General features: G+C 37.2%; 1 protein-coding gene across 1 annotated transcript; it reads right to left on the reverse strand.

The window, feature by feature from the left end:
* Nucleotides 1–4,987: 4,987 nt before the first annotated feature.
* Nucleotides 4,988–7,919, reverse strand: LOC138887577 (uncharacterized). The gene is made up of 2 exons (XM_070169341.1): nt 6,990–7,919; nt 4,988–5,758 (listed from the first exon to the last, which is right to left on the reverse strand). The coding sequence occupies exons 1-2, from the start codon at nt 7,917–7,919 to the stop codon at nt 4,988–4,990; spliced, it is 1,701 nt and encodes a 566-aa protein (XP_070025442.1).
* Between the last annotated feature and the right edge of the window lie 6,733 nt (nt 7,920–14,652).

Genomic DNA, 14,652 nt, shown 5'->3' on the forward strand with positions numbered 1-14,652 from the left:
TTTTTAAAAGGAATTTGCAACGTCATGGACATGCATCTCGGGCCACGTCACAATCAATGTGCCCGTGACTAGAGACATATTTCGACTCCGTTGAGATTTGGATTTGGGTCACATAAATGTGCACCCGAGTTTAGGGAGATAACATTATTAAAGGCGCGCCTAAAGCAACTAGCGCATTATTATTTTGGGTAGGGCCGTGAGATTTGCTAAACGACCCATCCCGGAATCTAAGTATTTAATACATATATTTTGTGAGGGCCCCGCAATTTGTCCCTTTTATTTGGCGAGGCTCGCCACATTTTTTTTTATTGTTTATTTATTTATTTATTTTAGAAAAAGAGACAAGGCTTAAAATAACTACATTTTTTGCTACTTTGCGAGGTCATGAGTTGTAGATTAAACTTATTTGATGAAACGAATATTTTTCCGTGGGATTAAAATTACTCCTATGATTTTAACATTACTACTATACGTACAAACAACTCTTAAGACAAGCATGTAGATAACAATAATCTTAGCATGAAGAAACAAAATGCGGAATAGCTACTTAAAATAATGAAACAAAGGAAGAGACATTCAACAAATCCGATACACAAACAGTGCATAGGAAATCCATATCATTTCATTCCATTTAAGCAAATATAACAAGTTTGGAAATGTATATGCAGCTGTTTGAAGCAAGAACGACAACCAAACTGTCCCAACAACTATCGGAAACCTCTCCAATGACGGAACCTCGATGTCAAACTCAACGATATCAGACCGGAAGCCGCGAGCACAACCCGACGACGACCTCAGACGGACAATAAAAAACTCGGACCCACAACTGTCAACGACCAGGGATTGTTTGGTTGCTGTTGTATTTTTCCGGCGCGACACCTTGTACGTGAAGCTGCAGTTAGAGGGGTCGTTTGGGCAGTTGACGAAGGGGGTGGTTGGACGACGCAGCAGCGATGGCTGCTTCTTGACGGGTGGTCGATGGGTGTCGCCGGGGGTGCGTGGGGGGCTGTTTGGACAGTGGTTTTGGGGTGAGGGTTATCGTCGCCGGTGGTTCATGGGGTGTTTGCTGGGGGTGCGTGGGGGGGGCTGTTTGGACAGTGGTTTTGGGGTGAGGGTTATCGTCGCCGGTGGTTCATGGGGTGTTTGCTGGTGTTTGGACGTGGAGATGGGTAGGTTTCAGTTGACGACGGGAGAAAGGAGGTGGTTGTTTGGGTCCTTTTGCTGGGTTCCGGCGTCGGGGTGATTGCTGGTTGGAGGTGGTTGTTTGGGTGAGGGTTTTCGTTGGTTTTGGTCCGGTGGACTGCTTGGCGACGGGGGTGCGACGGGCTGTTTGGGCAGTGACGAACGGAGTTGGGAGGAGCCGGGGTGGTGTTTGGACGGTGTTCGTTGGTTGTTTGGTCAGTGGTTAATGCGGTGGAGGAGTTGGGTTGAAGGGTGGTTTCCCGGTGAAGGGGGGGTCGGGCTCCTAGGGTTTTTGCTTCTTCTTCTTTAGGAAGAAGAAGCCTGAACAGTACCCTTTCCAAAATTGTTTAAAAAAAAAATCCGTCAAATGTGTTTGTCCGTGTTTTGTAATGTTTTGCCAAGAAAAATGAGCCCCACGCGTGGTGGGGTTCAAGGTTTATGTCCCCCACGCGTGGTGGGGTTCCCCATGTGTCCTGGACACGGTTTATTATGGGTTAGGTCCGAAATTAGGCCTAAAACCGGGTAGTTTGAACCCGAATATTATTCTTTTGCCCGGACCCGAGAAATAGGAAAACGTTGCTTAACTAGTCCTATGTAAGCAAAATAACTACCAAAAATAAGACTAGTATTCAAACAAAACTATATATTTTTTAAATATTTTTTCAAGATTTAAAATAGCTACAAAATATTAATAAAACTATTTTTGTAATTTTCGTTTTTTTTAAATATTAAGATAAAATATGAAGTAATGTTTTTTTGTATTTTTCAAAGTTAAAATGACTATAGAATATTAATAAAACTATTTTTTGTAATTTTCGTTTTTAATAAAGACAAAAAATATAAAGTAATATTTTTTTTGTATTTTTCCAAAATTAAAACGACTACAAAACATTAATAGAATTATATTTTTTGTAATTTTCGAATTTATATAAAGTACCAAAATAAAGTACAATTTTTGTATTTTTCAAGTTTATGAGAGATACATAAACTAAAATTTATATATATATTTTTTTTTGAAATTTTCTTTTTGCAATGAAATAAAGTAAAAATAGTTAAAATAGCTATACTAGTCCTAAATTAGATATTAAAGCTTAAGAACATAAAAATTCCCGGGGAGGGTCAAAAATCACGTGCTTACAAGTTTCAGAGGAGGATTAAACCGGAAGAGATTCAAAGAAAAGTAAAGAAAGAATAGGAAAATGAATTTAAAGAGAAGTGTCCCTTTCAGGGAAAGAAAGAAGGACTTATCTGGAGTGCATGCAAACTTCAATAGACATGACATACTTCTTGGACTGGATACCCGATCTGTGAAACTATCCAAATTCTCATAAACCCATTATGACCCGTGTTTTAAAACCGAGAAACCTTACCAGGACTCTTTCTGTGCCAATGGTTGTGAGGAATTTCTTCTTTTCGATCAACGACGCCCTTTGCGGGTTTTCGCCAATTGACCTCTCTCATTTCTCTCCTCACCGTCGCCTGATAGTGCTCTTTGTGAGTTTTCACTAACAAGACTCTCTCATTTCGTTTTCTCTACTCGTCATCGCCTTACGGTGCCCGTGTGGGTTTTCACCAATAAGACTCTCTCATTTTGTTTCTCTCAATCTTATGGCATTAGTTCCAAGCAACCGCATTCTCCGATTTTTTGAACATTCTCACCGATTGATCAGAAGGACTTGAGCAGGATTTGGGGTAAAAAGAATTTGGATTGAATTATAACTTTGGAATCATTCAGGTGGGATCATTGCCGAACCATTGTAACTTCTGCCCCAGTTTCAACTTTTGGGGAAATGTGGATTTTTTGTTTTGGTATGACTGAACCCCAGAGAGAGGCTGCCTACGTATCCTTTCGGAATCAAGTCGAACGTAGTTCAGGGAAAACTTTGTTTTTGATTTTGATTTGATTTTTTTAGAGACGTTTTCAGGTTCTAAAGAGGGTAATCAAAGAAAGGTAACCGGCTCAAAGGGTGAGCAAAAGGGTTGAAGTGTTTAGGATAGAGAGAATGAAAGTCTTTGTCATCCTAATCGGATAATATTGGTACTACAAAAGGGTTAAACGTAATACCTTTTGACCGCGTCTGCATTTACAGCTATTTCAGGGTCATTTCCTTCAATGTCTCCCAGGTACAATGCCCCTTTTAGCAACAATTTTCTGATAATCTATGGGCCCTTCCAGTTAGGAGCGAACTTTCCTTTTGCTTCCTTGTGATGAGGGAGAATACGTTTCAAAACGAGTTGCTCCACTTCAAAGTTTCTAGGCCGCATTTTCTTGTTGTAGGCACAGGCCATTCTTCGTTGATACAACTGCCCGTGGCAAACTGTGGCCATTTGCTTTTCGTCAATTAGGGTTAACTGTTCTAGACTGGTCTTGACCCACTCACTATCCTCAATTTCAGCCTCAACGATGATTCAGAGAGATGGAATTTCAACCTTTGCGAGTATTACGGCTTCAGTTCCATAAACCAATAAATAGGGTGTTGTCCCAACTGATGTGCGCACAATTGTGTGATATCCCAACAATGCAAACGACAGCTTTTCATGCCACTGTCTCGAACTTTGGATCATCTTTCTAAGAATCTTCTTGATGTTTTTGTTTGCTGCTTCAACAACACCATTAGCTTTGGGCCGATAAGGGGTCAAATTCCGATGTGTGATCTTAAACGGCTCACATATCTCCCTCATCAAGTGATTATTCAAGTTTGCAGCATTATCCGTAATGATGGTCGTAGGAATACCAAAACGGCAGATGATATTGGAGTGCACGAAATCCACCACTGCTTTCTTAGTGACGTCTTTGAGGGTGACTTCTTCAACCCATTTTGTGAAGTAGTCAATGGCAACCAATATGAATCTATGCTCATTTGAAGTTTTTTGGCTCGATTGGCCCAATCACATCCATACCCCAAGCAACGAACGGCTACGGTGCTGAAATAGGATGCAGTTCTGTCGGTGGGGCATGAATCAGGTCACCGTGCACCTAACACTAATGACATTTTCGTACAAAACTGAAGCAATCCTTTTCCATAGTCATCCAGTAATAGCCTGCTCGAAGGATTTTCATTGCCAGGAAATATCCATTCATGTGGGGTCCACACACTCCTGTGTGCCCTTCATGCATGATTCTTCCGGCCTCTTCGGCATCCACACATCTTAACAAGTTGAGATCTGGAGTCCTATTGTACAAGACCTCGCCGCTCAAGAAGAAATCGTTGGCAAGCCTTATAATGGTTCTCTTTTGGTCTCCATTGGCTTGCTCGAGATATTATTTGGTTTTCAAAAATCTCTTGATATCATGATACCATGGATGCATATTTGGTTCTGTCTCAACCATATTGCAATAACCATGCCTTTCTCAGATTTGTATTTCCAATGGGTCAATGTGGACATTGCCTGGATACGGTAACATCGAGGCTAAGGTAGCGAGTGCATCGACTAACTCACTGTGAAACCGAGGGACATACCTGAACTTGATGGATTTGAACAATTTGCTAAGATCTTCCACATGTTGACTATATGGTATAAGTTTAACATACCGAATTTCCCATTCACCCTGAGCTTGTCGGATAATCAAGTTCGAATCTCCCATGATTAACAATTCTTCCACATCTTGGTCGATTGCCATGTTCATACCCATAATACAGGCTTCATACTCGACAGTGTTGTTTGTGCAGAAAAATCAAAGTCGGGTTGTGGGTGGATAATGCTGACCAGTAGGTGAGATCAAGATTGACCCATTCCCGACACCTTTTGCATTCATAGCTCCATCGAAGAACATTTTCCAAGCATTGGTGTCTTCCGAAATTGTCTAAACTAAATTCACTTCCTCATCCGAAAAGTAAGTGTTCAGAGGCTGATATTCATCATCAACAGGGTTTTCAGCCAGGTGATCTGCTAGAGCTTGAGCTTTCATTGCCGTGCGAGTGACATAGACTATATCAAACTCGGTGAGCAGGATTTGCCAGTTTGCCAACCTCCCGGTGGGCATCGGCTTCTGGAATATGTACTTTAAAGGATCCAACCTGGTGATGAGGTAAGTGGTGTAGGCCAACAGGTAATGCCTAAGCTTCTGAGCGACCCAAGTTAGGGTGCAACAAGTTCTTTCCAACAGGGTATATTTGACTTCATAATTTGTGAACGTTTTGCTCAAATAGTAGATTGCATGCTCTTTCTTCCCGATCACATCGTGTTGCCTGAGAACACAGTTGAAAGAATTCTCCAAGACTGTCAGGTACAAAAACAAAGGCCTCTCCGGTTCGGGTGGGACCAAGACTGGTGGGTTCAACAGATATTCTTTGATTTTGTCAAAGGCTTCTTGACACTCCTCTGTCCATTTAATCGCTGCATCTTTCTTCAATAGCTTGAATATGGGATCACATGTGGATGTCAACTGAGCGATGAACCGGCTGATGTAATTCAACCTTCCCAGCAAGCTCATAACCTCTTTCTTGGTTCTCAGAGGAGGCAAATCCCGAATAGACTTTATCTTCGTTGGATCTAGCTCAATGCCCCTCTGACTGACGATGAATCCCAAAAGTTTCCCAGGCGGAACTCCAAATGCACATTTAGCCGAGTTTAGCTTCAAATAATACTTGTGCAGATGTTCAAAGAACTTTCTCAGGTCCCGAACATGGTCATCCTATGTTCTGGATTTAATGATCACATCATCCACATACACCTCGATTTCCTGGTGCATCATGTCATGAAAGATGGTAGTTATAGCTCTCATGCACGTTGCCCCGACGTTCTTTAGACCAAAAGGAATGACCCTGTAACAATAGGTGCCCCAGGTGTGGTGAAGGCTGTCTTTTCCGCATCTTCTTCATCCATAAAGACTTGATGATATCCAGAATAACAATCCACGAAAGACTGTATCTCATGTTTGGCACAATTGTCAACGAGGATGTGGATGTTTGGTAGAGGAAAGTTTTCCTTGGGACTTGCTTTGTTCAGATCCTGATAGTCAAAATACACTCAGGTTTTCCCGTCTTTCTTTAGCACTGGGACTATATTAGCCAACCATGTGGTGTATCGGACCACTCTGATCACACCCGGTTTCAACTGCTTGGTGACCTCTTCTTTGATCTTGTCACTAATGTCGGTTTTGAACTTTCTTTGTTTTTGCTGGACAGGGGGACAATCGGGGTAAGTTGGCAATTTGTGCACCACTAGATCAACACTTAATCCTGGCATATCATCGTAGGGCCAAGCAAACACATATTTGAATTCAAACAAAAGTTGGATCAATGCATTTCATCTGTGTGAATGCTTATCATGGTTTCTTGGACCTCTTCTGAACTACCCAAATTTACTGGCTCGGTTTCATTTAGATTTGGCTTAGGCTTATTCTCAAATTGTTCCAATTCTCGATTTATTTTCCTAAAAGCCTCTTCTTCATCATATTCCGGTTCTTGATTCATTATTTCACAATTAGACAGCGTGTTTGGATCTGGGCATGAAGTCTGCAGGCATGTCATGTTATTTAAAGCCGCATTATTAGAACTGAAAGAAGAAATAAGAAAAAGTAACAAAACTCAGAAAGAATAAAGAGAGATTCATGAACGATGAATATTGATTTCATTTCATTGAATTTTGAAGATAACAGGGTTTACATTGGAATTTAAAGATAGTAAACTAAAAGAAACATCCGAGTTACACCCTCGAATAACTCGTAATGTAAAAAAGGCGGCAAGACTGGACTATCGGGATTCCCGCCTGACTGGGAACGGGGTAGCCTTCCAGTTTTGCAGTTTGGCATTGGGCCCCATATACAGCACCTCAGCGGTGCTCAAGCCTTCTCCCGGCTAGACCATATGGGTTTCATACAACATCTGCCTCATAGTTCCACATATTTCTTTAATTTCTTTGGCTGTGAAGGCCTTATCATCTTCTTCTTCTATGTACTTGGGCTTGACGAATGTTTCATAAAGATATGGGATTGACTGAGGCAAAACCCAACCATTGTTCTTTCGTTCATTTGCCCATGTTTCATCAGCTCGTGTGGCTTGAAAACCCACACCAAAGAACTTCTCGCTAGCAGCCAGAGTGATTGGTTCTTTGATACCTTGTAATGATGTCCCGAGCCCCTTCTCGGGCTTATAACCTTGCTTGATCATTTCCTTAGCAACCATAATTGACAAATTTGAGAGAAAGGGTTGAGGACACGGGCTTCCTTCTTCACATTGGTCTGCGACCACAACCTCGAAAGCTTGATAGACTAAATGTTCGCTACCTTCCCTAGATTCGAGACATGGGACTGACGGGTCCCTATAAATTGATTGCTCGTCCTCTCCGTGGACTACAATCTCCTGATCTTCATATTCAAATTTCACCATCTGGTGGAGAGTGGAAGGTACGACCCCTGCAGCATGGATCCAAGGCCTTCCTAAGAGAAAATTATAGGAGGTATCCATGTCCAGTACTTGAAATGTCACCTCGAAATCCACATGACCAATAGTCAAAACCAAATCGATCTTGCCTATGGTGTCTCTCTTGATGCCATCAAAGGCACGCACACAGACATTGTTCGGCCTGATTCTCTCAGTCCCAATCTCCATTCTTTGCAAAGTTGAGAGAGGGCAGATATCAACTCCGGACCTGCCATCCAGCATGACTCTTTTCACATAGTACCCCTTACATTTAACTGTCAAATGGAGGGCTTTGTTGTGGGTGGCCCCTTCCGGAGTCAAATCATTCTTGCTAAAGGAAATCTGATTGACTACGAAGAATCTTTCCGCCATCGTTTCTAGTAGTCACAGTGTAGCTGATTTCTTCTCTGCTTGAAGTTGTTATTAGATTGTGAAACTCCTTTGTTACTGAATAAAGCTGGATTAGAGTTTATAGAGACAGAAGGATAAGAACCAATTTTGTTAGTGAATTGAGCTTGATTAGGATGACTTTTGTTAGTGAATAGAGCAATTCCTTCATGAACTTCAAAGACATTAGTAGTATGATTATCTAGAGATCTTCTACTTTCTTTTGAGATTATCATAGAGTAGGCTTTGTTTATGGAAGGAATAGGAGACATATTCAGAATTTGATTACTAGTCTGTGCATATGACTCGTTCAATCCCATTAAAACTGCAACATTCTCTGATATTCAAAGTGTTCCACATACCTTTTAGATTCTTCACATCCACATCCAGGGCAGGGCATATGTGCATCAAACTCAGCCCACAGTTCCTTCAGCTTTGCAAAATAAGAAGATACTGATGTAATGCCCTGTGATAGGGTGGCAATCTGTTTGTGCAAGTACAGAACTCTAGAGCCATTTACCTTCTCAAACTTTCTCTGAGATCACTCCACACTTTGTGAGCACTTATGGCATATACCATTTCACTCAATAATTTTGTGCTCACAGAGTTCATTATCCACGAAAATACTATAGCATTGCACTTCCCCTATAATTCATGAAGAGAAACATCAAATTTATCTATAGAATACCTTCCATCTACAAAACCTAGTTTACTTTTTCCTAGCAAACTAACACGCGTAGAGCTACTCCATAAGGCATAGTTTTCATGTCCAGTTAGATTAATTGAGATCAAGGATCTCCTGGAGTATCAGAAGGTTGAAGGAATAATGGATGATGTTGATCTATGACTGTAGTACCAACACGAGTGGGATCTACTACTGGAATTGAAACATCAGATCAAAATTAATTCGCATTAGCAGAAATATCCCCCAGTCCTGTGCCTGTACTAGTACCATCAGCTCCGATTGACATTGATGACCAGAAATCAGAACTTTGACTAGTAAGCAGAAAAATGGCCGATTGCTCAGTGACAATTCACTCACAACTTAGAGATGAATCGAAGCAATTGCAGGTACGAAACACGAAATGAAGACCTAGAACCAAAAATCATTTAGACTAATTTGCTTGAATTGATCGCCCCCATGTGCTCTGATACCATGAAGAGTTTTAAAATCTTCATTAATGATTAAGAGAGTGAAAAAGAAGAAGAGGAAGAGGGTTAGCTTCTGCAGAGAATCAACTCCATTTTTGTATTCATCAGAAGTGTTAGTCTCTACAGCATTCGTGTATATATATATACATGAATATCTACACCTTACTAATCCTCATTTAACTTAGCTAGTGACAGTTATCACTTATTAACAGACTTTACCTAACTAACCGATTCTAACTGCTTCTAACTGTCTTCTGCTTTAACTACTTTCTATACTTCAACACAAACCCCAAAAAACAACACTAACGTTTGTTTCCTACATATCTTCTGACCAAGCTCCGTCAATGTACCAGATCTTGTACATTCAAAATATTACAACAAAAAATATCCTTGGAAGAAACGGAAAAAAAAATGCATCATCCAATACCCATTGTTTTTTTTTCTTCTTTAATCAAAACCACAAGGAAAGTTAGTTTATAAAGTTAAATTTAAGGAGATGCCTTTAAAATTTATTCCTAAAGCATAACAACCTACAACAATTAAGTCCCGGGACATGTAGAATCTTTAAATATTTTCTTCAGCGTGTATATCAATCAAGTGAATTTTTCTCTGTGTTTACTTTTTCTTTTGGAAAATAACATAATGCCAATTGCAGAAGAAAAATTTATCCAAAAAATATCCATTTTAAAAATATTACACTGCATACCTATTTAGAGAAAAACGTTAATAAGAAAATACCAGCAGGTATTTATGTTCTATACCTTCGGGGTGTTTGAATGCCTTAATTTCACTATTTTTATTATACTATTCTTAGGGTACGCGCTTTGTGCGTGTACCTATATCATGAATATATATTTTTTTCAAAAATAGTTAACTATATTGAGTAATTTATTTGAGTTATTGAACAAAAAGTAATGAAAAAGATGTAAACTCTTAAAAAATATAAATATTGATCCAATTTAGCTACTTCAATAAATAAAACATTATGTATGTATATGCGTTATTATATTTTTCTTAGGACATATGTGGATATCTTATGAACATTATTTCTATTTTTATTACCTAATATGAAAAACAAATAACAAGTTAGACTATAACATAATAAATTTTGCTCTATTTTTTATTTTTTAATCGTCAATGCTCTTGTGAAAATAAATTTATGTAACTTAAGAATTTTATCAATTTAAAAAACAATTATATTTATATGATAATTTATAATAAGTTTGCAATTACTCCCTCCTTTCAAGTTTATGTGAATCTTTTCGCCTTTCAAGAATTAATTTGACTAATATTTGAAGCTAAATTGGATTAGGTTAATTTGATATTTTAAAGTTAAATTTTAGATATTCAAAAATTATACGAAAGATACTATAAATTGTAATATTTTCATGTCAATACGATGAAAAAAAATTAAATATTTTGGTCAAATTTAATATAGTTTGAATCTCGAAAAAGTACAATAACAACAACATACCCAGTAATATCCCACATCGTGGGATCTGGGGAGGGTAGTGTGTACGCAGACTTTACCCCTACCTTATGAGGATAGAGTGGTTGTCTCCAATAGACCCTCAGCTCAGGAAAGTATAAGCACTACATTATTGGAAATATAGACAAGAAGGGACAGTACTAAGAAGCCATATAAAAGCAGAATAAAAACAATCAGATAGTAAGGTGATCAACAATGAAAGAAAATAACGGTTAGTCAAGAAAACCTACTACCAACAGAAAGCGAGAGTGCGTGCCAATACTACTGCTATGAACACTTTAGATTACCTACTCTACTAACCTAATCCCCGACCTTCAAAACTTCCTATCAAGGGTTATGTCCTCGGTCAGCTGAAGCTGTGTCATGTCTTGCCTAATCACCTTTCCCCACCTCTTCTTTGGCCTACCTCTGCCTCTCCGTAGGACCTCCATTGTCAACCTCTCACACCTCCTCACCGGCGCGTCTGTGCTCCTCCTCTCACAAGACCAAACCACCTAAATCGTGTTTCCCACATCTTGTCCTCTATAGGAGCCACACCCACTTTGTCGCGAATAACCTCCTTTTTGATCCTATCTAACATGGTATGCCCGCACATCCATCTCAACATCATAATCTCTGCTGCATTCATCTTTTGGACATGAGTGATCTTGACTGGTCAACACTCAACCCCATACAACATCGTTGGTGTGACCACCACTCTGTAGAACTCACCCTTAAGTTTCGGTGGCACTTTCTTGTCACATAAAATACCGGAAGCAAGTCTCCATTTCATTCATCTCTCCCCAATGCGATGTGTGACATCTTCATCAATCTCCCCACCCCCCTTGAATAATAGATCCAAGGTACTTAATGCTCTCTTTCCTAAGGATGACCTGCTAGTCCAGCCTCACCTCTTCTTCCCCTGCTTGAGTCTCGCCACTGAACTTATACTCCAAGTATTCTGTCTTGGTCCTGCTCAACTTGAAACCTTTAGATTCCAGGGTCTGCCTGCATACCTCTAATTGAACGTTCACATCGTTTCGCATCTCGTCAATCAATACAATATCATTTGCAAATAGCATGCACCACGGCACCTCCCCTTGGATGTGGCATGTCAGTACATCCATCACCAAAGCAAACAAAAAGGGATGAGTGCTAACCCCTGATGCAACCCCATCATAACCGAAAAAATGGTCAGAGTCCCCACCCGCCGTCCTCACTGGGGTCTTTACTCCATCATGCATGTCCTTAATCAATCTAACATAGGCAACAGGTACACCTCTAGCCTCCAAACATCTCCACAAAACTTCCCTCGGAACTTTATCATACGCCTTTCTAAGTCGATGAACACCATATGCAAGTCTTTCTTTCTCTCTCTATACTGCTCCATCAATCTCCTAACAAGGTGGATGACTTCTATAGTCGAATCTCGAAAAAGTAAAAGGTTTTTTATAAACTAAAACTGAGGGAGTAATTAATTCAAAGACTTAATTATTTGTTCTCAATATTAAAAAATAATTTTATTTTTCCGCATTTGTGCTTAGTACTTTTCCAATAATATAAAATATAAAATAATTTTGAACTCCTTTTCTACTCGAATAATATTTTATCTTTATTAATTTTTTGTATAATATTTGAAATCTACATTCACTAATTTTAAAAATACTTAATTAGGTATAAACTTTTAATCGTAATAATATAAATAAGATCCCCCTTAGAATTCTAAGTACACTAATCTATAAGAAGAATAAAGGTCAGACATTTCATAAATATTTTCGTAAGCAAATGTAAGGAAAAGAAACGTAATACTCCTATTTTCCCAAAACATATTGTTTTAATGTCCTGAATATTAAGATTTTTTACATAATTCAAATAAGGAAAGATTTAATAATTAAGATTTTAGTTGATTTTAAAGTCCTAAATATTAGAAAATAATTAAATTACAATTTTATCTAATATAAAGTCTATTGTTAACGGGTAAATAAGGCGAACAATATTTCGCTAAGGGTTTTCGTGCTTTTAATATATGTCAAACATTTCATAAATATTTTCGTAAGCAAATTAAGGAAAAGAAACGTAATACTCCTATTTTCCCAAAACAATATTGTTTTAATGTCCTGAATATTAAGATTTTTTACATAATTCAAATAAGAAAAGATTTAATAATTAAGATTTTGGTTGATTTTAAAGTCTTAAATATTAGAAAATAATTAAATTACGATTTTGTCTAATATAAAGTCTATTGTTAAAGGGTAAAAAAGACGAATAATATTTCGCTAAGAATTTTCGTGCTTTTAATATAGTATAGATAGATATAGATATACAAAATATGAATTATATACCGTAGAGACATACAATATACTTATAAAACTGCAGCCGTTTAAATTTTTACGGGGCAAATTTTGTAAATGGGAGCAAATAAATATTTTACTCCGTCTGGGATAATCATGTGAATGTCCCTCTTCTTTTTTGACGAGATGCCGAGACCCATCAAATATAAATGTAAATTTGAGAAGAAAGTAAAGATCACTTTTTTTTTTTTGTTGCTACTTAATGTTGAAATATTATTGAAAGCATAAAAGGGTGTTTAAACAGAATTATTACAAACAGGGACTCATTGATTTGACGCATTCCTACCAAGTCTTTACTGAAAGTAATCAAAGCATGTAAAGGGGTAAGATCCCAAAATAAATTGGGAGAATGACACGGCTACCCACAAAAATAAAACTATTTATTTTTGTCTATTCTTTTTTTTTCACCCATAAACTAATTATATTTTTTACCCATTGTAATTTTTGAAGGGAATTTTTTCTTTAATCTCCAATTCTTTTTTATTTGTATCCTTCTTTTTTTTTCTCCTTTTCTTTTTTCTCGTTTTCTTCTTATTTTTTTCTTTTTTCCTTTTTTAATTTCATTTAACTTTTTTTTTTATATTCTTTTTCTCTTCATAATCTAATTTCCTTTACCATTTTCACTATTTTTTATTATTCATTTTTTATACAATAAGAAAAATAATTGAGATAGTAAATATTTGTTCACCTTTTTTTTTAATATAACTAGTACAATATACCTTTTGTTTTTTTTTTCTTTCTCATTTTTTAAATTCAATTATTAAACTGAAATAATATCAGTTGTCACTTGATCTAATTCACTGAATATCACATTGACTGTTGCTGGGCACCATAAATTACATGATCAGATTCTAAGAATCAACATGTGATTACCATGCAAATCTTGATCGCCTTCCCTATATATATTAGTACATACTATACCATTAGCAGTAATACAACCAATTATAGAGCAATAAAAAATAATCTACGGCAACCAAATCTCCATATATACAATTTAGAATAAAAAGATAATAAAATATTAAAAAATGCAACAAAAGTATAAGTAACAAAAAAGACTTCTAGTACCATGTTATACCAATATGGTATATATGTATACCAACAGAGTATATGATTTCTCTAGAATATTGCTACAACTATCTGCGACTATACTACTGTATCAAAACATTAAATGACACAATAAAAGTATGAGAAAATTACATGCTCGTATTGCAAGCTAAATATTCGCAAAACAACTTGCTCATTTCGTATATTAAGAGGGTATATAGTTGTATGGGGTCGTTCCAACAATTGCCTATAACAATAAAACTATATTACATAATACACATAATTTATGTCCATGAGCACACAAAAATTCCAGCATTGCAACTCATGTTCATATATTTCATAATAGAATTCATTTAAAATGCAGCTAAAACAACCAAAACAATGTTCAAACTACCATATGATACCAATATAGCATATAACTATACCAATATGGTATACAGTTTTACTAGTTAATTCCCGGCAACTATATGACTATACTACTATTACATAACACACATGCATAAAGAGAAAAATAAAAAAAAATAGTGTACCACATATAAATATAATAAGGTATTTCAAGATATTGTACTATATTACTATTATTAAAAGAAAATCAAATATTGTACCAATTAAATGCAGCTAATACAACCAAAAAATGATTCAACTAGCATATGATACCAATATAATATATAGCTATACTAATAGGGTATATAGTTGGAATGAA

This window comes from Nicotiana sylvestris, chromosome 3 (assembly GCF_000393655.2).
Source record: "Nicotiana sylvestris chromosome 3, ASM39365v2, whole genome shotgun sequence".
Taxonomy (NCBI): domain Eukaryota; kingdom Viridiplantae; phylum Streptophyta; class Magnoliopsida; order Solanales; family Solanaceae; genus Nicotiana; species Nicotiana sylvestris.